The sequence below is a fragment of the Gobio gobio genome (assembly GCF_949357685.1).
Source record: "Gobio gobio genome assembly, chromosome: 12".
In the NCBI taxonomy this organism is placed as follows: domain Eukaryota; kingdom Metazoa; phylum Chordata; class Actinopteri; order Cypriniformes; family Gobionidae; genus Gobio; species Gobio gobio.
The window spans coordinates 2,629,159-2,653,509 of NC_137105.1; the positions used below are offsets into that span (position 1 = coordinate 2,629,159).

Here is a 24,351-nt window from a genome sequence, read left to right on the forward strand (position 1 = left end):
TAATTAGACACGCTTTTGGATTTTTAACATTGAATTAACCCATTAAAATATATATAAAACACACACAGTATATATATATATATAAATAATTAATATATGTATATTTTTTACGATGCATATATATATATATATATATATATATATATATATATATATATATATATAAAGTTTTATGAATTCAATTATACATGCATTTTGATAAACTTTTAATTAACCAATTAAAATATATAAAAATAAGAAAATTATCTAAATCATATCAAAATGAATGTATCAATAAAACGTATTTTTTTTTATATGTGTGTGTGCCTGTGTGTGTGTGTGTATGTGTGTGTGTGTGTGTGTGTATGTGTGTGTGTGTGTGTGTGTGTGTGTGTGTGTGCACGCGTGTGAGTGTGTATGTACGTGTGTGTGTGTGTATGTATGTGTGTGTGTGTGTGTGTGTGTGTATGTATGTGTGTGTGTGTATGTATGTGTTTGTGTGTGTACGTGTATGTGTGTGTATGTATGTGTGTGTGTGTGTGTGTGTGTATGTATGTGTGTGTGTATGTATGTGTGTGTGTATGTGTATGTATGTGTTTGTGTGTGTATGTGTGTGTATGTGTGTGTATGTGCATGTATGTGTGTGTGTATATAAGTGTGTGTGTGTATGTGTGTGCATGTGTGTGTATATACTTATATATAAATGTTTACATTTTATGAATGCAATTCATATTTATACATCATAATTATACATCCATTTTGATTAACCCATTAAAATATATAAAAATAAGAATACTAATTACAAATAATTTATAAATGTAAAAAATTTTTTTACAATGCATTCATCCATTGATAAATAATTTGAATGTTCTTGAACATGCAAAATTAATATTCACTGCTATGTCTGTCTAGACGAGAAAGAGATATAATGCACAAAAATAAACAAATATAATCACAAACTACTTAAATATATCATTTTGCAATCTATTAATAGTTTTTTTAATAATATAATGTTTTTTTCCTCTCTGCATTGCATTACGAGCCGTATTGTGTCCGTTGACATTATTGATGGTTCGCAGCTCGTGATGAAGGATTGTGTAAAGAGTCAGGCGTCCCTACAGGACTTCAGACACTGCACCGATGCAACAGGAGGAATTCTGGGAAAACAAGTTGAAAGCACGACGTGTCCTCAGGCCAAGGTAACATCAGCCACCGTACGTTTCTCCAGGATTATGGCATCATCAGAATCACAGTGGAGAATTAATAAAGAGCGGATCAGGGCGTATTGTTCAGCGAGGGCATCTGCGGACAGACACAGATTCACACAAAGCCCTGAAAACAGCCTCAATATCACACACTGCTTATAGAGCGAGGACACACTGTTCATAAACTCACAGGGCGTTTTCACACCAAGTCCGAAACAAAGTTCATGTTTTTAATGCATTTGAAACAGTCGGTTCGTTTTGGTTTGGTTTCACATTGCAGTTATGTGATGCGCATTGCTTGACTATTTCTTTTAGTTTTGTTTAAAAGTGGACATTTCAAGCTTTCTACACACATATTTCTCATGTGTGTTTGGGTTTATTTATGAGACGTGTTCAAGAGCAATGCAGGTGATCGCGCCGGCGCTGTCACGATTATTGTCTGCTATAGCATATTTGCTTCTTATTTACTAAAAATCCAGGCAATTGGCTGATGAAACAGTGATACAAAACGAAATTCACTTTAAAGAAATGCTTTCTACAGAACAAAACTTCATGAAGCGGTCAAAATCATTTCAAAAGACATTGCGCATCTTTTCACTTTTCATAATCAATATAGCCGAGATGAAATTTAAAAATAACATTCGAATATTTAAACATAAACCAGAACTTCCTGTAAATGGCCTGAAGATCCGAACCAAAAAGAAAATGCTGTCACACTAGAAATGAACCGAACACCTGTGATTTTGATTCGGATCAAACTGAAAAGTCCAAAAATCCGGACCCAACAAGTTAGGTGTGAAAGGGCCCTTATATTCAACTATTATTAGGGATCATACTTAAGAGTTAATGATTTATATATATATATTAGGGCTGGGCAAATTAACACGTTAAAGCGGGTGATTAATTTTTTCAGATTAACGCATTAAAAATATTTAACGCAATTAATTATCCATTTTTTCCCAGCGTTACATAATATGATCACGCTCTTATTCATGTAAATACTTTTAAACTCTTAAACCAGGGATTTTCAAACTTTATGATGCCAAGGACCCGTAAATATGATGAATCTTTATGAGGGACCCCCTTCCTGAAATCCATCTATTTTTATGTACGAAAAAACATTTAAACTGTTAGATAAATAGTAAGTGTGACATTATCAATACAACATATTTTTTCCCAACTTAAATTGGCTATTAATGTTGGATGTATAACCCCGAAGAAGAATATTTTCAATTAAAAACAATTTGTATAAGCAACTTTCACAATAAATGTATGTAAGCAGCGTACGTACTGTGTTAAGAAAACAACTTACAACCCCAGTGAGCGAGATAAAGGGCACTATAGTGAGAAAAACTCTCTAGAAAGATACAAAGCAAACATATACAATTCTGGAATGTATACCGCAAGAAAGGAGAGAAACATTTAGAAATGAAACCGTTAGAATATTCGGTAGACTTTATCCATTTTTGCTTTGTCTTTTTATACTCTGAAATGTTCTGGGGACCCCTTAGAACCTTTTGGAGGACCCCTGGGGGTCCCCGGACTCCAGTTTGAAAACCCCTGGATTAAGCGAGTAATCTATCGACTAATTTGTCGATTAAGCGAGTAATCTATCAATTAATTTATCGATTAAGTGAGTAATTCATCTACTAATTTATCGATTAAGCGAGTAATCTGTCGACTAATTTATTGAGTAATCTATCGACAATTTATCGATTAATCTATTGACTAATTTATCGATTAATCTACCGACTAATTTATTGGTTGCTCTATCGCCTGATTTAACGATTACGTGAGTAATCTATCGACTAATTTATCGATTGAGTGATCTATCGACTAATTTATCGATTAAGTGAGTGAGCTGTTGACTAATTTATCAATTAAGCGAGTAATCTATCGACTAATTTGTCAATTAAGCGAGTAATCTATCGACTAATTTGTCGATTAAGCGAGCAGTCTATCAATTAATTTATTGATTAAGCGAGTAATCTATCTACTAATTTAGCGATTAAGCGAGTAATCTATCGACTAATTTATTGAGTAATCTATCGACTAATTTATCGATTCATCTATTGACTAATTTATCGATTAATTTATCGACTAATTTAATGATTGCTCTATCGTCTGATTTAACGATTAAGTGAGTAATCTTTTTACTAATTTATCGATTAAGCGAGTAATCTATCGACTAATTTATCGATTAATCTATTGACTAATTTATCGACTAATTTATTGATTGCTCTATCGTCTGATTTAACGATTAAGCGAGTAATCTATCTACTAATTTATCGATTAAGCGAGTAATCTATCGACTAATTTATTGAGTAATCTATCAACTAATTTATCAATTAATCTATTGACAAATTTATCGACTAATCTATCGACTCATTTATTGATTGCTCTATTGTCTGATTTAACGATTAAGCGAGTAATCTATCTACTAATTTATCGATTAAGCGAGTAATCTATCGACTAATTTATTGAGTAATCTATCAACTAATTTATCAATTAATCTATTGACAAATTTATCGACTAATCTATCGACTCATTTATTGATTGCTCTATCGCCTGATTTAACGATTAAGCGAGTAATCTATCTATTAATTTATCGATAAAGCGAGTGATCTATCGACTAATTTATCGATTAATCTATTGACTCATTTATCGACTAATCTATCGACTAATTTATTGATTGCTCTATCATCTGATTTAACGATTAAGCGAGTAATCTTTCTATTAATTTATAGATTAAGCGAGTAATCTATCAACTAATTTATCAATTAAGCGAGTAATCTATCAACTAATTTATCGATTAAGCGAGTAATCTATCAACTAATTTATCGATTAAGCGTGTAATCTATCAACTCATTTATTGAGTAATCTATCGATTAATCTATTGACTAATTTATCGACTAATCTATCGACTAATTTATTGCTTGCTCTATCGCCTGATTTAACGATTAAGCGAGTAATCTATCAACTAATTTATTGATTAAGCGTGTAATCTATCAACTCATTTATTGAGTAATCTATCGATTAATCTATTGACTAATTTATCTACTAATCTATCGACTAATTTATTGCTTGCTCTATCGCCTGATTTAACGATTAAGCGAGTAATCTATCTACTAATTTATCGATTAAGCGAGTAATCTATCGACAAATTTATTACTCACATATATGAGTAATCTATCGACTAATTTATTGATTGCTCTATCGCCTGATTTAAGGATTAAGTGAGTAATCTATCAACTAATTTATCGATTAAGTGAGTGATCTATCGACTAATTTATCGATTAAGGCACTCCGGACCCCAGTTTGAAAACCCCTGTTTTAAACTACTCCTAGTTCTGTAATTGGGCACTGATCAGGGAGTCAGTCACATTCATGTACATGATATACGGATTCACCACCTAGGAAGCTACGTAGCTAATAGAGGGACACACACACACACTCGACGCACAAACACACATGCGCCAGTCTCGTGCTCACATCGAGTTCTCTTTCGCTCTTGAACAAAAAATAACAACAACACAGAGAATTTTGCCAAAATGAGGTAATGAGATGCGCGTGACGGCATCAGATCCACGTCATGTTCAACAGTGGCTGATCTTAAAGTGACAGTAGCACTGATGACTAATGTCATTAATGTTCATCAACAACGGAAACAGAGAAAAGATTATTATTTATGCAGTTAAGAAAGGTGTTGATAACTTTATTCAATTTCTGTGTAGATTATGTCTAACAGGGAAGGCCACAGGTAAATATAACATTTATTATAATGGGTTTATGTAAAGATTGTTTTAAGTAGGGCTGTCAAAAGATTAATCGCGATTAATCGCATCCAAAATAAAAGTTTGTGTTTACATAATATATGTGTGTGTACTCTGTTCATTATTATTTATATATAAATACACACACATTCATGTATATATTTAATAAATATTTGCATGTATATACTGTATATACATTTATATAATCTATAATATATATACATATAACTGTTTTATATATAAAAATAATATTTTTTCTTAAATATATACATGCTTGTGTGTGTTTTTATATATAAATAATAATTAACAGAGTACACACACACATATTATGTAAACACAAACTTTTATTTTGGATGCGATTAATCGCGATTAATCTTTTGACAGCCCTAGTTTTAAGTTCACTTAAATTAAAAGTGGTTTTTTTAAAGCCTAATAAAGGTTGAGATTGGGAGCTTTCAGTTATACTGTAATGTAACGTCATTAATGTTTCATAGAGACATCAGTGATACTGGCCTTCATTCATAAAAACATGACAATACAACACATATTTAACATACAGGTGCTGGTCATATAATTAGTATATCATCAAAAAGTTGATTTATTTAACTAATTCCATTCAAAAAGTGAAACTTGTATATTATATTCATTCATTACACAGGCTGATATATTTCAAATGTTTATTTCTTTTCATTTTGATGATTGTAACTGACAACTAAGGAAAATCCACTTGTCCCTTGGCCTTGTAGGCAGCAAAGCAAGTGCATTCTGGGAGTTATTGTCTTTCATCAATATGAGCCAAAAATACATTTTCTGGCTTTTCTTAGTCTAGAAGTTCTAAAATAATTTCACATTTCTACTACATAAATGACCCAATTTAAACACAAATGCATCTTTTTCTAGGGCTGAAGTGCCCCTTTAAAAAAAAAAAAAGATTTATTTGTTGTTTGTTGATTTTCAAATATAAAACTTTTTAACAAAACCGTGACAATGTTGACATGATATAAAATGTTCCTACTGTCCCATCCCTAGTGCAAACTAAACTGTGCAGAAAACATCCACAAAACAACTTGATTATGACCCAGTTATCATCCGCCATGATTCTCCCCAAAGTTTAGAAAGAAAGTTGGGTGACGATGACATTACAGAGACATTAATGTGCGTAGATACGATCGTTCTGACATGACCTGAAGGCATGTGACTGACTAAATGAAGTCAAAACTCCGTCTATATTAACGACATTGCTCCCAACTGTCTCTGACATCACATTTCCGATCATAATTATGTGGAAAGATCTCAGACGAAAGCAGTTTTGTTCCTCAAAACTCAATCTCCCGCCGGAGCAGATTCATTTCCACGCTGAGGACACGCTGACCTTTAATGGCAACTTCTGGCCTCCATCTGGCCATTCAAAGACCCTAGAGAAAATCATTTTCTGTATTTCATCATCATACATCAAGCAGAACCACTCCAGAACTAATGAAACCATCAGCGGTCAAACACTCCAGTCATCTCAGAACAAAACCGCTTGACACTGGAGACTTAATTTCCCCGTGTTGCTGAATGAACCTGAAGGTGCACAGGTGCCCATACTGTTCCCAACCTCCCGCAGTTTCTCCTGAAGCCCATAGGGAAGTGACTTAAACTGCAGTTCATGGGCTGGCCACTGGAGACAGACTCCAGGAGGAGCAGAATCTCACTGTTAAAGGGTTAGTTCACCCAAAAATGAAAATTGTGTCATTAATGACTGAGCCTCATGTGGTTGGACACCCGTCAGACCTCCGTTCATCTTCAGACACAAATGAAGATATTTTAGTGTAAATCTGATGCTCTGAAAGGCCTCCATTGGCTCAATGCACTTTACACTCTCAAGACCCTTAAAAGACACTAAAGACTAAAGTTACAAAGTCCATCTCACTACAGCGGCTCTACAATAACTTTATGAATCGGCGAGAATAGTTTTTGTGCGCAAAAAACCCCCTAAATAACGACTTATATAGTGATGACGATTTCAAAACACGGCATCATGAAGCTTCGAAGCGTTATGAATCAGTGAGTCGATTCATGATTCGGATCGCGTGTCAAACCACCAAACTGCTGAAATTTGGCGATCCAAACTACTGAATCGACTCACTGATTCATAACGCTCCAAACTACTGAATCGACTCACTGATTCATAACGCTCCAAACTACTGAATCGACTCACTGATTCATAACGCTTCAAACTGCTGAATCGACTCACTGATTCATAACGCTTCAAACCGCTGAATCGACTCACTGATTCATAACGCTTCAAACCGCTGAATCGACTCACTGATTCATAACGCTCCAAACTACTGAATCGACTCACTGATTCATAACGCTACAAACTGCTGAATCGACTCACTGATTAATAACGCTTCAAACCGCTGAATCGACTCACTGATTCATAACGCTCCAAACTACTGAATCGACTCACTGATTCATAACGCTTCAAACTGCTGAATCGACTCACTGATTAATAACGCTTCAAACCGCTGAATCGACTCACTGATTCATAACGCTCCAAACTACTGAATCGACTCACTGATTCATAACGCTTCAAACTGCTGAATCGACTCACTGATTAATAACGCTTCAAACCGCTGAATCGACTCACTGATTCATAACGCTTCGAAGCTTCATGATGCCGTGTTTTGAAATCGTCATCACTATATAAGTCGTTATTTAGGGTTTTTTTGCGCACAAAAACTATTCTCGCCGATTCATAAAGTTATTGTAGAGCCGCTGTAGTGAGATGGACTTTGTAACTTTAGTCTTTAGTGTCTTTTAAGGGTCTTGAGAGTGTAAAGTTGAGCCAATGGAGGCCTTTCAGAGCATCAGATTTACACTAAAATATCTTCATTTGTGTCTGAAGATGAACGGAGGTCTGACGGGTGTCCAACCACATGAGGCTCAGTCCTTAATGACAGAAATGAACTAACCCTTTAATGTCGGTCGAATGGGTACGCACGTCCTATGTTTCATCCGTACGCCACTTCTGACGCAAATCCTACGCAAAGTTTAATAAGTGAGGCTGGTCTCTGAGGGCGATGTGACGGACGCGGCTCTGGTCGTACCTCATGTGTGCGGATGCCTTCGCTGGGCTCGGCCAGTCTGATGGGCGTCGAGCGCTGGGACGTGGTTCCGTCATCCTCACGGTCGTCCTCAGAGTCATCCTCAGAACTGCTGGAGATCTGCTCTTCAGTGGGCGGAGGAGGAGCGCTGGCGGCCGTCTTCCTCTGGAGCACCGCGTCCTCCTTACTCGACTTATTACTGCAGACGCAAACCAAGAGGAGGAAGTTCAGACGACACAAAACGCATCAAAATCATCTTTGCCATTCACATTCTAGCATAGGTGTCATTAAAGGCCTTTGCACACGGAGTCCGAAATTTTCGCACGTCAAAAAATAAATTCGACCTGACGTTATGTCAATCACGCTTGCACACTGCCTCCGAAACTTTCGTCCGTCAAAAAAAAATCGGAACAGGTTCGATTTTCTGCGTTTTTCGCATCCGTTTTTCCATCTACAGCTGATGCCCAAACTAAACCTGCTGAATGAATCGCCAGTGCTCAGATACCGACAATTATATATACAAATATTATTGTATCAAAAATACTGCAATATCACAGCTATAATTATAGCACACCAACTCCCTGTAAACCGTGTGTGTGTGTGTGTGTGTGTGTGTGTGTGTGTGTGTGTGTGTGTGTGTGTGTGTGTGTGTGTGTGTGTGTGTGTGTGTGTGTGTGTGTGTGTGTGTGTGTGTGTGTGTGTGTGTGTGCGCGGATTCCTAGACATACTGCCAGTCTCTGTTCAGGATTGGTAACTGGTGGTCTTCTTTTTAATATGTGGCTCCAGTATCGCTAGCAAAGCATCAAACGGAGGGTGCTAGAGCTCACAGGGTCTGAGTTACACACTTTCAACAACGAATTTATAACCAAAAAATCAAAAAGCGCCTCTGTTTTGGGGGGGTTATTACAGCTCAGACGACACATACTCACATGTTTATCACTTTTAGCAGTGCTTTATGAAACTCAAAGTGTTTCCTCTAAAATGACACCAGTATTGTGTGTTTAGAGACACTGTGTGTGTGTGTGTGTGTGTGTGTGTGTGTGTGTGTGTGTGTGTGTGTGTGTGTGTGTGTGTGTGTGTGTGTGTGTGTGTGTGTGTGTGTGTGTGTGTGTGTGTGTGTGTGTGTGTGTATGGGAAGCTTTTCAATTTGGGTCGGCCAAATCCAGGCGAAAATGGTCCCAGAATTTATATTATACATAACTATAAGAAATTTTTCTGAAATATATAAATGCATGTGTGTGTATTTATACATACACAATAATGATACACAGTACACACACATATATAAATGCAAACACAAACTTTTATTTTGGATGTGATTAATCGATTTGACAGCACTAATTGTAATTTATGTAAAGTTGTATTTATTCCTATGATGGCAAAGCTGAATTTTCCTCAGCCATTCGTCTTTTCTCAGGATTCTTCATATTCTAACATTATATCTTTTGCAACATTATAAATGTCTTTAATGTCACTTTTGATTAATTTAGTGTCTGAATAAAAGTATAAAGTTGTGTTGTTTCCCTTTCATTACAATTCACAAGCTCACAACTATTATTACAAATATGTATATATATATATATGTGTGTGTATGTATGTGTGTATGTATGTGTGTGTGTGTGTGTGTGTGTGTGTGTGTGTGTGTGTGTGTGTGTGTGTGTGTATATATATATATATATATATATATTCATATTTAAGTAAAAATAAATGTAAATATTTATTAAAGTAATTATTTTTTTTATTAATAATTAAGTAAATGATGATTTAAAAAATAAAGTTAATATGTATTTATTTTGATGAATATTTAAGTAAATATCAATTTACATATTAAAGTACATATTTATTTATCAGATGATCTTTTTTGTATGTATTTATTTGGTTCAATGAATATTTAAGTAAATAATAATTCAAGTGTTTTTAATGATTTAAATATGAATGTAAATATGTTTTTTTTTGTTTATTTATTTAATGAATATTACAGTAAAAATCGATTTAATTATTGAAGTTTAATTTTTTTTGTATATATATATACACGTAATGGTTGTTTTTGCCATTGGGGTGCTCCTGATTATCATTTGGCATCATTATGGCTGTGAAAACATAATCCTGCAGCAAACAATGCCGGGAAGAGCCACGTGGATCTGAATATGTATAATATAAACACATATTAAAGCACAAATCAACTTGTTTTCAAGTACATAAGGTCGACCCGTGAGATTCCTGCTCACGCCTGAACAACATCCGACAGCTGCCACACGCTACATATTTACACGCCTGCCACACGCTACATATTTACACGCTAGTAAACATGAGCACATGCAGGCCGGCGTGTGTCACATCCCTGATTGGTTTTCCAGCAGAGAAGGTCACTGACTGTACACATGACAGTGTGTGTTTTCCTTAAAGAGGGCATATTATTTTTCACATATTGCCATTGTTTTTTTTGGGCGGCTGGAGCAGTGTGTTGTGATTGGTCAAGCGCTTTGAGCGTGCATCCAGGCCACACCCCTTACCATAACCGCCAGTTTCAACTCATCCAGGCCACGCCCCTTACCATAACCGCCAGTTTCAACTCATCCAGGCCACGCCCCTTTATTTAACCCTTAATCATCCCTCAAGTAGGGTTTACGTTTGAGTCCCTTGGGGTCAAACATTTACAGAGCGATTGCATAAGGAAATATGCATTTTTTACATGGAAAACTATATATCATTTTATTTACTTCTCAACTATACATTTATGCTGTGTTTTTCTGGGTATTTGGTAGTTTTTTACCTACTTAATGCACAAATACTTAACTATGTCATAAATTGGCTCATTAAAAATAATTTTTTTATGAAAAAATCACTTGAATGATGATCTTAAATAAATACAAATAGTTTTTGGACATTGCTCTATGTGTTAGGGATAGAATACCGCCATCTGTAGGTTTGTGGAAAAACTTTAGAAATTATAGTTAAAGAGAAAGAGAGCAATGAGCACATTATCCACTAGAGGTCCAGAGGGAAGTTATGCAGAAGTTAAGCTGCCGTTCATCTTTCTTTTATTTGGCCTTTTCCCTCTCTTTCTCATGATTGTTCCATGTTGCATTTGTGCTCTAGTGTTTCTCCTTCATTTATGTATGGAATTTTTTCAGATTTATGCCAGTTTTGTTGATTTTATTTGCCAGTTTCTATAAAAATGCTCTCTGTTGCAGTCACACACATGTGTGTGTTTGAGTGTGTGTGTGTGCGTGTGTGTATGAGACAGAAAGTTCGTTCCACTTTGTGTTTATGCTCTAGGACCAGATCTTGATATAAATGTGGACATTTTCAGATTTATACTGGATTTAGTTGATTTTCTTTTAGAAACAACGGGGGAAAAAAGCATTTTTTACATTTTCCCATTCATTGCCAAAATCAAAAAAAATGCTCCAGACACCTGTGTGTGTGTGTGTGTGTGTGTGTGTGTGTGAGTGAGTGAACATGCTTGTTCCATGTTGCATTTGTGCTCTAGTATTTCTCCTTCATTTATGTATGAAAATCTTTCAGATTTATGCCAGTTTTGTTGATTTTATTTGCCAGTTTCTATAAAAATACTCTCTGTTGCAGTCACACACATGTGTGTGTTTGAGTGTGTGTGTGTTTGTGTGTGTGTGTGTGTGTGTGTGTGTGTGTGTGTGAACATGCTTGTTCCATATTGCATTTGTGCTCTAGTATTAGTCCTTCATTTATGTATGAAAATCTTTCAGATTTATGCCAGTTTTGTTGATTTTATTTGCCAGTTTCTATAAAAATGCTCTCTGTTGCAGTCACACACGTGTGTGTGTGTGTGTGTGTGTGTGTGTGTGTGTGTGTGTGTGTGTGTGTGTATGAGACAGAAAGTTTGTTCCACTTTGTGTTTATGCTCTAGGACCAGACCTTGATATAAATGTAGACATTTTCAGATTTATACTGGACTTAGTTAATTTTTTTTGACAAAAAAAGTGAAAAAATTTGTTTTTTTAAACTTTCCCATTCATTTTCAACCAAACAACCAAATCAAGCCCAGATTTTTTGTGCATGTTTAGATTATTTAGGAAAAGTCACAGAGTCTCATGGCCCTGAGATGAAGGGAACACTTTTTAAAAATGGAGGAAAAGTCCAGTGGGGTCAGCTGGAGCCCAAGGGCCGATTAAGGGTTAAGAGTGAAAGATGAACAAACAGGTCACTTAAAGGATGAGTTGACTTCAGAATGAGCATTTCCTGATATTTCCTCTCCTCCATCTCATCTAAGATGCTCATGTCTTTCTTTCTTCAGTGGAAAAGAAATGGCGTTTTTTTTTAGGAAAACATTCCAGGATTTTTCTGGACTATAATGGGAACCAACGGCTGAAGGTCCAAATCACTGCAGTTTCAGAGGCTCTGACCAATCCCAGACGAGGAATAGAGTCTGATCTAGACAAACCATCGCCACATTTACAACACACACACACACATTTATACACTTTTAACCTCAAATGCTTGAATGCGTGTGATGTCATCATGTAAACATATATATATACATTATGTAAACACAAACTTTTATTTTGGATGCGATTAATCACGATTAATCTTTTGACAGCCCTAGTTAATACATAAAAAAGTAAATATTAATTTAAATATGTAATTGATTATTGATTAAAGTAAATATTTGTTAATAAGAATACCTATTTTTGTTTATTTTGAATATTCAATTAATGTTTAAGTAAAAAGCCATTTGATAAGTAAATATTAATTAAAGTAAATATTTTTTTCAATGAATATTTTAGTAAATATCAATTTACATATTTATGTAAATATTGAAGGACATATTTATTTATCAGATTATGTTTTGTTTATTTAGGTAAAAAGCATTTTAAATATTTAAGTAAATATTAATTAAAGTAATTATTTTTTATGAATATTCACATAAATATCAATAAAGGGGGTAATCGTATTAGTTTATTTATTTGAATATGAAATTAATATTTAAGTAATAAGCCCGTTAAAAAGTAAAAAATAAGGTAAATATTAATTTAAATGAATATTTAAGGAAAAATATAAATTTACATATTTATGTTAATATTTATTTAGCAGATTATCTTTTATTTATTTAAATGAATATAAGTAAAAAGCAATTAAATTATGTGAACACTTAATGAATACTTAAGTACATATTGATTTAAATAATAAAGTCAATGTTTATTTATTTGTTTATTTATTTAAATAAATATTCAAGTAAATATCAATTAATGAGATTACTTATTTTATTTATTTGAATATGAAATTAATATTTAAGTAAAATGCAATTTAATAAGTAAATATTACATTAAATATTTATCAGATTATCTTTTATTTATTTGTTTATTTATTTATTTATTTATTCAAATTAATTTAAGTAAAAAGCAATTTAATTATTTTAATTATTAAAAGGTCACATGACGTCGGTGGAAGTGCCGACCCAGTGTTAAAACGAACGTGCAAAGACTAAATCAAACGCTCTTTACACAAATAAAGGTAAAACAACGATGTCAGACAATTTTGAAGTTGAGTTTTCCGGCACTTCCACCTACGTCATGTGACCTCTCCGACGTGATGACATCATACAGCGTAAAGAATCACAACACTGAAGTCGCGCATTTGAGGTTAAAAGTGTATAAATGTGTGTGTGTGTTGTAAATGTGGCGATGGTTTGTCTAGATCAGACTCTGGGATTGGTCAGAGCCTCTGAAACTGCACTGATTTGGACCTTCAGCCGTTGGTTCCCATTATAGTCCAGAAAAATCCTGGAATGTTTTCCTCAAAAAACGCCATTTCTTTTCCACTGAAGAAAGAAAGCCATGAGCATCTTGGATGAGATGGAGTGAGTAAATCATCTCAAACTCACCCTAACACAGATTTTGCGCTCTCGTCTGGTTTGCGGACAGTAAATGGACTGGGGTCGAGCCCGACCGTCTTCGGCATGAACTCCCTAAAATAACAGACAAGAAATTGAAATCATGAATATTAATGTTTTTTGGTGAATGTAGAAAACAATTCTGCGCTCAAACAGCTTTTAAAGGGACAGTTCACCCAAAAATGAAAATTCTGTCATCATTTCCTCATGTCGTTCCAAACACACAAGAAATCAATAATTAGATTTTTACTGTAATATTCATCTAAACAAATAAACAAACAAAAAATGCATTTTTGGGTGAACTAACCCATTAATTTAAATACACAAATAAATATTTACTTTGATTGTTATTTACTTAAATATTTAATATTTTAGCTTTGTAATAAATAGATAAATATGTCCTTGTGAATATATTTGACATGTTTTGAGGGCGCTGACCTTGCGGAGTTGGTCATGGCGATAGTAAAGGTGTCGTCGAATGAGGTGAGTTCGTACGGCTTGAAGAACTCGCTGTAGATGTCGATGCTCTCGTCGTATCGGTTCACACACTTCACCAACACCTTCTTCCTGTTGTTCTCACACTGGGCTGAAGCGGACACACACATTCAGGAGCAGTGTTGGAGAAAGCTACTTTGAAAAGTAATGCATTAATATATTGCGTTACTCCCTTAAAAAGTAACTAATTGAGTTACTTAGTTACTTTGTAATAAAAGTAATGCGTTACGTTACGTGTTTTTGCTTTTTTTTTAACAAAAGTTATATTTTTGTGCAACGGTAAAGACCTCTTCATACCAAAATGTAAATAATAAGCCCCAGGCTGAGGTAAAAATGCAGATTCCCTCATGAACAGTAGAGGGAGAAAAAAGTTTTACCAATAAAAACAAATCTAGTAATTTTCATCATCAAAGGTCAGCAGCAAGACATTGGTCAATTAAAGCTACACTGTGTAACTTTTTTAGTTTATTCTTAGCTAAAAACACTTAGTTCTTTCAAAAATATATGTGCTCATTAATGTATATTTACTTCTTTCAAGTAATAAAGTATTCTCGTAAGTTTATAATATGCCATTGTAAATACATACGGGTGAGGGTTCGAATGCGGGTCGCCATGTTGCCCCTCCATCTTGAAAGTACATTAGCCAAAGAGGGACATTCCCGTAAATTCAAGCTTGGCCTTTCGCGTTTTAACACTCGATGGCACCGTGTCCAATGTGGACGAGATCGAACTGGAAGCCATGTTAATCTTGGACTAAATCAGCCACCGTAGGAGTTAAAACCAAATCGGAATTGAGAGGAACAGAAACTAATATTCACTGGATGGTCATATACAAGTTCACCACTAGATGGGGGAAAATATCACACAGTGTAGCTTTAAATATAAAGGTAGATTATGCATAAAAATAGTTGTTTTATTTAACATTTAATTATTGGAGGTTTGCATATACTCTGATTTTGCATTTGACTGATTTTATTCATTTTGAGGAGTTCAGAATCTTTATTGTGCAAGTGAGATAAAAAAATGCTCACATTTAGTCTAGAACTACAATAACCATCATGTTCACACACACACACACACACACACACACACACACACACACACACACACACACACACACACACACACACACACACACACACACACACACACACACACACACACACACACACACACACACACACACACACACACACACACACACACACACACCTTGCACTTATTATTCTCAACATGAGCAGTCAGTCAAATTAATGTGAAAAAGATATTTTGTATTTTGTTCTGTATTTTGAAAAGTAATGCGTTACTTTACTAGTTACTTGGAAAAAGTGATATTATTACATAACTCAAGTTACTTGTACCTTTGTTGTATAGCATGTATATATTGTATATTTGTACATTTATTTATTTAACAGGGACCATGCACAACACAAATGTTGTGCCAGAGTTAGCTAAATAGCTAATTGATTGTTTGACATAGTGACATAGTTGGTCATCTCATTGGGTGTCTTAAAGAGCTCCCCAATTAATATGTATCCAAGTTATGTCAAAAACCCATATTGCTTTTTCCTCCAGAAATGCAGCCTAACAAAAATTCATTGTTTATCCAAAAAGCTATTTTGAATCTACAAAAGTGTCAGGAGGGGATTCAGCTTCACTACACCCTGAAAACAATCACATCAACATTCACAAGAGCACTCATGATTCTGAAATGTAAGATTATTTTGTTTACCGTAAAAATAACCTAAGATTATGCGTGAATGTAATCAAAAAATTTGCATAAATAAATAAAAATATGTAATAAAAGTAGCTCTTTGAAATCTGAAAATGCCAGAAATGAAATCAGCATCCTCTAAAACCTCACATATTGTAGAAATTGACCATACAGTGCAAAATATGTGGTCAAAATGGACGACTAAGCTAGTTGGCTACTAGACTATGATGCACCCCAACACAGTTCAGGAAGTCACACACAACTCCTGAGGTCTTTACATATAAAATACACATCTAATAATGACTGAAGCACAGCTGGCTGGGGTTTGTGGGTAATATGTTGCATGTGTGTGTGAAGTCCTCACCCTCATCATATGGGACCGGGAGGAACGTCAGCACGGCGTCAGACCACCAGTGTGTGTAACTGAAGGAGAAAAACATCAACTATTATTAGTAGCAGTATTTGGGGAAGCTTTACCATGGCAATACTTCTGTTTTACAGACATGTAGCGTGTAATACGGCAGTGTATCAAAGTATCTGACCATCACTGTACCATAGTATCACCTCAATACGGTTTATGTTATATATATATATTTATTAGTGCTGGGAATCGATTACAATTTTTTTTCCTGCATGTCATGTGCGGGACTTTTCACCCCCAAATCAAAAGAATAAGCATGAAATTATATTTTGCATAAAGAAAATTAAGACTACTTATATATATATTAGGGCTGTCAAAAGATTAATCACGATTAATCGCATCCAAAATAAAAGTTTGTGTTTACATAATATGTGTGTGTGTACTCTGTTAATTATTATTTATATATACTACACACACATTCATGTATATATTTAAGAAAAAAATATAATTTGTATATATAAAACATTTATATTTATATATATTATAGATTATATAAATGTATATACAGTATATACTTGCAAATATTTCTTAAATATATACATGAATGTGTGTGTATATATATATAAATAATAATTAACAGAGTACACACACACATATTATGTAAACACAAACTTTTATTTTGGATGCGATTAATCGTGATTAATCTTTTGACAGCCCTAATATATATATATATATATATCTTCAGTAGGACTGAAGTGTGAGGTGTGTGTGAGGTGTGTGTGAGGTGTGTGTGATGTTCAGTAGGACTGAAGTGTGAGGTGTGTGTGATTTGTGTGTGATGTTCAGTAGGACTGAAGTGTGAGGTGTGTGTGATGTTCAGTAGGACTGAAGTGTGAGGTGTGTGTGAGGTGTGTGTGATGTTCAGTAGGACTGAAGTGTGAGGTGTGTGTGAGGTGTGTGTGATGTTCAGTAGGACTGAAGTGTGAGGTGTGTGTGATTTGTGTGTGATGTTCAGTAGGACTGAAGTGTGAGGTGTGTGTGATGTTCAGTAGGACTGAAGTGTGAGGTGTGTGTGAGGTGTGTGTGATGTTCAGTAGGACTGAAGTGTGAGGTGTGTGTGAGGTGTGTGTGATGTTCAGTAGGACTGAAGTGTGAGGTGTGTGTGAGGTGTGTGTGATGTTCAGTAGGACTGAAGTGTGAGGTGTGTGTGAGGTGTGTGTGATGTTCAGTAGGACTGAAGTGTGAGGTGTGTGTGAGGTGTGTGTGATGTTCAGTAGGACTGAAGTGTGAGGTGTGTGTGAGGTGTGTGTGATGTTCAGTAGGACTGAAGTGTGAGGTGTGTGTGAGGTGTGTGTGATGTTCAGTAGGACTGAAGTGTGAGGTGTGTGTGAGGTGTGTGTGATGTTCAGTAGGACTGAAGTGTGAGGTGTGTGTGATTTGTGTGTGATGTTCAGTAGGACTGAAGTGTGAGGTGTGTGTGAGGTGTGTGTGATGTTCAGTAGGACTGAAGTGTGAGGTGTGTGTGAGGTGTGTGTGATGTTCAGTAGGACTGAAGTGTGAGGTGTGTGTGATTTGTGTGTGATGTTCAGTAGGACTGAAGTGTGAGGTGTGTGTGAGGTGTGTGTGATGTTCAGTAGGACTGAAGTGTGAAGTGTGAGGTGTGTGTGAGGTGTGTGTGATGTCCTGGTGGTCAGAGAACAGAATGGCCACAGCAAAACGTGTCCTAGAACACGACGATTTGACGAACAATCCCTTTAACGGGTCAGATGGGTTTTGTGTGATAATAGAGGAAGCGTCAGCGGGTCCATTATGCAAGCTCCACCACGGACAGTAAACTGGGTCAGGCGACACACACACACACACACACACACACACACACACACACACACACACACACACACACACACACACACCTTCAGCATCAGGCAATAAAGGAATAAAGCACACACTCCCGAGAGCCAGACGCCGGCAAACCAAACCAGGCGGAAAAACATTTGTGCCTTAAAGGGTTAGTTCACCCAAAAAAGTAAATTGTGTCATTAATTCCTCAGCCTCATGTGGTTGGACACCCGTCAGACCTCCGTTCATCTTCAGACACAAATGAAGATATTTTAGTGTAAAGCTGATGCTGAGAAAGGCTTCAGATAGGCCTCCATTGGCATTCAGTACATTTACACTCACAAGACCCATAAAAGGCACTAAAAACGCCGTTACAAAGTCCATCTCACCACAGTGACTCTACAATAATCTTACGATGCGACGACAATAGTTTTTGTGCGCAAAAAAAATAAAAATAACACCTTTATCCAACTTGTTCTTGTCTTCCGTGTGTGTCTCCACGACGCATGCGTGAGAATATGAGCAGATCCGGCGTTCGGACACATGACCCAGAAGAGATTTGTTTACGAGCAGAGGAAGACGCGCGTATCTCAGCTGTTGAATTCTACATTGATCGTGCTTTAGGTCTCGGTGTAGTTCTCAAATGGGGCTAAAGTGGCATTTCATGGATTCCCGAACGCCGGATCTGCTCATATTCTCACGCATGCGTCGTGGAGACACACACGGAAGACAAGAACAAGCTGGATAAAGGCGTTATTTAGATTTTTTTTTGCGCACAAAAACTATTGTCGTCGCTTCGTAAGATTATTGTAGAGTCACTGTGGTGAGATGGACTTTGTAACGGCGTTTTTAGTGCCTTTTATGGGTCTTGTGAGTGTAAATGTACTGAATGCCAATGGAGGCCTATCTGAAGCCTTTCTCAGCATCAGATTTACACTAAAATATCTTCATTTGTGTCTGAAGATGAACGGAGGTCTGACGGGTGTCCAACCACATGAGGGTGAGGAATTAATGACAGAATTTTCATTTTTGGGTGAATTAACCCTTTAACACGCTCTGTGGTTTGCCGGCATTGAGAGGCGGTTCTGCGGCCCATGGCTGGTCTCCGGCTGACCTGTGGCGCTGCAGCGGGAGGATCATGGTGTTGCTGTGGTGCAGGTAGAAATCTGTGGGCAGTTCCCACAGGTGAGGCTTGGATTCGGCCGGCTGGAACACCTGCAGGAACAGGTTTATAGCGTCCTGTCTGTCTGCATCTGAGAGAGAGAGAGAGAGATAATAAATAATCCTTCTCTGAGTTTTATCCAAAGTTCTTGCATTGCATCCGAGGTTTACATGTGATCCCTGGGATTTGTAAGATTACAAATGTATAAATGCTGACGAACACTGAGCGCCGTTAGCCTCGCTGCTCGTTAGCCTCGCTGCTCGTTAGCCTCGCTGCTCGTTAGCCTCGCTGCTCATTAGCACTCACATCTTTATAATTAAATGAGGCTGAGATGAGAAGCAAGACGAGCAGCATTAGAGCAAGAGCAAGACATCACATGACTCCAGCTCATCTACTATACCGGTGTTCTTTTAACACACACACACAGGGCCCTAACACACACACACACACACACACACACACACACACACACACACACACACCACACACACCACACACACCACACACACACACACACACACACACACACACACACACACACACACACACACACACACACACACACACACACACACACACACACACACACACACACACTCCTGCTCTAAAGTCTCTCACACACACACACACACACACACACACACACACTCACACTCACTCACACTCTCTCTCTGTCACACACACACACACACACACACACACACACACACACACACACACTCACACTCACACTCACTCACTCACACTCTCTCTCTGTCACACACACACACACACACACACACACACACTCACACTCACACTCACTCACTCACTCACTCACACTCTCTCTCTGTCACACACACACACACACACACACACACACACACACACACACACACACACACACACACACACACACACACACACACACACACACACACACACACACACACACACACACACACACACACACTCCTGCTCTAAAGTCTCTCACACACACACACACACACACACACACACACACACACACACACACACACACACTCACTCACACTCTCTCTCTGTCACACACACACACACACACACACACACACACACACACACACACACACACACACACACACACACACACACTCACACTCACACTCACTCACTCACTCACTCACACTCTCTCTCTGTCACACACACACACACACACACACACACACACACACTCACACTCACACTCACTCACTCACTCACACTCTCTCTCTGTCACACACACACACACACACACACACACACACGCACACACACACACACACACACACTCTCACACACACTAGTTTCCTCTAGTGTGTTTGTGTACACTGGGGTGTAATATAATCACAGCACTTGATTGGAATGTGTGGCCTTACGCACTTACAGCTCGTCTCCGGCATTAGATCTCACTCATATCCTCAGATCATAACGTTAACATTATTATGAGGACATGAGGACATTAACTCTGTTCAGACTCAGCGTGCGCAAGATCCCGAGAGGAAGTGATGACGCTGTGGACGTCTGGATGCGGAGTTACGGGAAACTGGAGAGTCTGACCCACTGAAGAATAACCAAATCACCAATAAAAGAGACAAGCGTGTCAGGAAATTACCAGTACAGCTAAAAACATAGTTCAAAATATAACAGCTTAAAGCTAAAGCTTTAACTTATGCTAAAAGCTAAGCTAAAAACATAGCTAAAAATATAGTTAATAAAAAATATATTGTATTTAATAATATAAAATAATATAATATAGTTAATATAATATAATTAATAATATAATATATTTAATAATATAATATAATATAAAAGAATATAATTAATAATATAATATATTTAATAATTTAATATAAAATAATATAATATAGTTAATATAATATAATATAATTAATAATATAATATAAAATAATATATTTAATAATATATATAATTAATAATATAATATATTTAATAATATAATATAAAATAATATAATATATTTAATAATTTAATATAAATAATATAATATAATTAATATAATATAATATAATATAATTAATAAATATAATATAGTTAATAATAAAATATATTTAATAATTTAATATAAATAATATAATATAGTTAATATAATATAATTAATAATATAATATAGTTAATAATATAATATATTTAATAATTTAATATAATATAATATAATTAATATAATATAATTTAATTAATAATATAATATAGTTAATAATATAATATATTTCATAATTTAATATAAATAATATAATATAATTAATATAATATAATAAATAATATAATATAATTAATAATTTAATGTAAATAATATAATATAGTTAATATAATATAATTAATAATATAATATAGTTAATAATATAATATATTGAATAATTTAATATAAAATAATATCATATAATTAATATAATATAATATAGTTAATAATATAATATATTTAATAATTTAATATAAATAATTTAATATAGTTAATATAATATATTTAATAATTTAATATAAAATAATATAATATAGTTAATATAATATAATATAATACATTTAATATTATAATATATTTAATAATTTAATAATCTCAATTCGAGCGGCCGAGTCTGTAGCTATTTTCAAGAAACATCTAAAAGCACATGTTTCCCAGCAGCACCTGACCAATCAAGAATAGCACTTATCACCCTATTCATTTTCTGTTTGTCTATTTATAAAAAAATACAAAATAAAAGTCCTCTGTGTTCTGTTCTAGATGAACTGAGACGTGTTACAGCACTTGCACACTGTTGCCCTTGACTGTTCTAGCTGCTTCTATTGCTCTCATTTGTAAGTCACTTTGGATAAAAGCGTCTGCTAAATGACTAAATGTAAATGTAAAAACGCTGTGATGAAACCGGACAAAATAAACCTGGAAAAGCCCAGATTTGGGCTCATTCCCCATCCGTCCCACAACACTGTCAATCACCCGCAGAGTGACATCAGACGCCAAACACACTGAAGTGCTCAAACACACATGAGTTAGTGCACACGCGTGTGTGTGATCGATGGGCCGACAGCATGAGAGCGCACACGCTTCTACACAGAATACATGTAATAATTATAATTCACACAAGCGGCCCATCAGCACAAAGGCAGATATTAATAATTCATGAAAGAGAGATGTAGGTGGAGGACATAATGGCTCAAATGTGTCTCTCCCTCTCTCCAGACCATCATTAACTTATGAAACGTGATGCATTAATATAATATTATGTAATACGCACATTTCTATGGACGGGTGTGAAGACAAATGATGAATAATCATTGGAAATCTAGTTATGAATGTAAAAGGATTTTTTTGCATTACTGTGATGAGAATCTGGGGTTTAAATGTGTGTGAGTTATCATGAAAATAATGTCAGAAACACAAATAAAATGTATTAATATATAATTAATAATTTAATATAATATAGTTAATAATACAATGTATTTAATAATATAATATAAAATATAATATAGTTAATATAATATAATTAATAATATAATATATTTAATAATATAATATAAAATAAAATATAATATATTTAATAATATAATATAATATAGTTAATATAATATTATATTATAAAAAATATAATATAGTTAATATAATATAATATAATAATTAATATAATATATTAAATAATATAATATAGTTAATATAATTAATAATTTAATATATTTAATAATAAAATATAATATAATATAATTAATATAATATAATATAATATAATATAATATAATATAATATAATATAATTAATATAATATAATATAATATAATATAATATAATATAATATAATATAATATAATATAATATAATATAATTCATATAATATAATATAATATAATATAATATAATATAATATAATATAATATAATATAATATAATATCAATTGGTCTGCATTTATTTGATCAAAAATACAGTAAAATTATGAAATATTCCTCCAGTGTAGATCATCTGTACACACACACACACACACACACACACACACACACACACACACACACACACACACACACACACACACACACACACACACACACACACACACACACGTTTGTTTTTGTGAAATGTGAGGACATTCCATAGGCGTAATGGTTTTTATACCGTACAAACCGTATTTTCTATCCCCTTACACTGCCCCTAAACCTACCCATCACACACACACACACACACACACACACACACACACACACACACACACACACACACACACACACACACACACACACACACACACACACACTGCCCCTAAACCTACCCATCACACACACACACACACACACACACACTGCCCCTAAACCTACCCATCACACACACACACACACACACACACACACACACACACACACACACACACACACACACACACACACACACACACACACACACACACACACACACACACACACACACACACACACACACACACACACACACACACACACACACACACACACACACACACACACACTGCCCCTAAACCTAGCCCTCACAGGAGACTGTGCAGTTCACTTTCTGTGAAAAAAAACTTGTTCTGTGTGATTTATAAGCATTTTGAAAAGTGAGGACATGGGGAACGTCCTCATATTTCACCCTCTTTTTGTAATACCCATGTCATTATACACATTTGTGTCCTGATATTTCACGAAAACATGCCCACACACACACACACACACACACACACACACACACACACACACACACACACACACACACACACACACACACACACACACACACACACACACACACACACACACACACACACACACACACACACACACACACACACACACTCCAGTGTAGATCATCTGTTCTCTGTGTGATTATACAGTAAAGTGTGATTTA

General features: G+C 35.2%; 1 protein-coding gene across 6 annotated transcripts in view; it reads right to left on the reverse strand.

Annotated features, from left to right (window-relative positions):
- Positions 1-24,351, reverse strand: part of fig4a (FIG4 phosphoinositide 5-phosphatase a) — a 128,352-nt gene that overhangs the window by 15,030 nt on the left and 88,971 nt on the right. For all 6 annotated transcript variants that reach the window (XM_079830466.1, XM_079830467.1, XM_079830468.1 and 3 more), the window contains exons 17-21: positions 19,445-19,583; positions 16,495-16,553; positions 14,360-14,507; positions 13,913-13,996; positions 8,053-8,248 (exon numbers count right to left, since the gene is read on the reverse strand). In XM_079830466.1, coding sequence (XP_079686592.1) covers positions 8,053-8,248; positions 13,913-13,996; positions 14,360-14,507; positions 16,495-16,553; positions 19,445-19,583 — 626 coding nt within the window. The remainder of the gene's footprint in view (positions 1-8,052; positions 8,249-13,912; positions 13,997-14,359; positions 14,508-16,494; positions 16,554-19,444; positions 19,584-24,351) is intronic.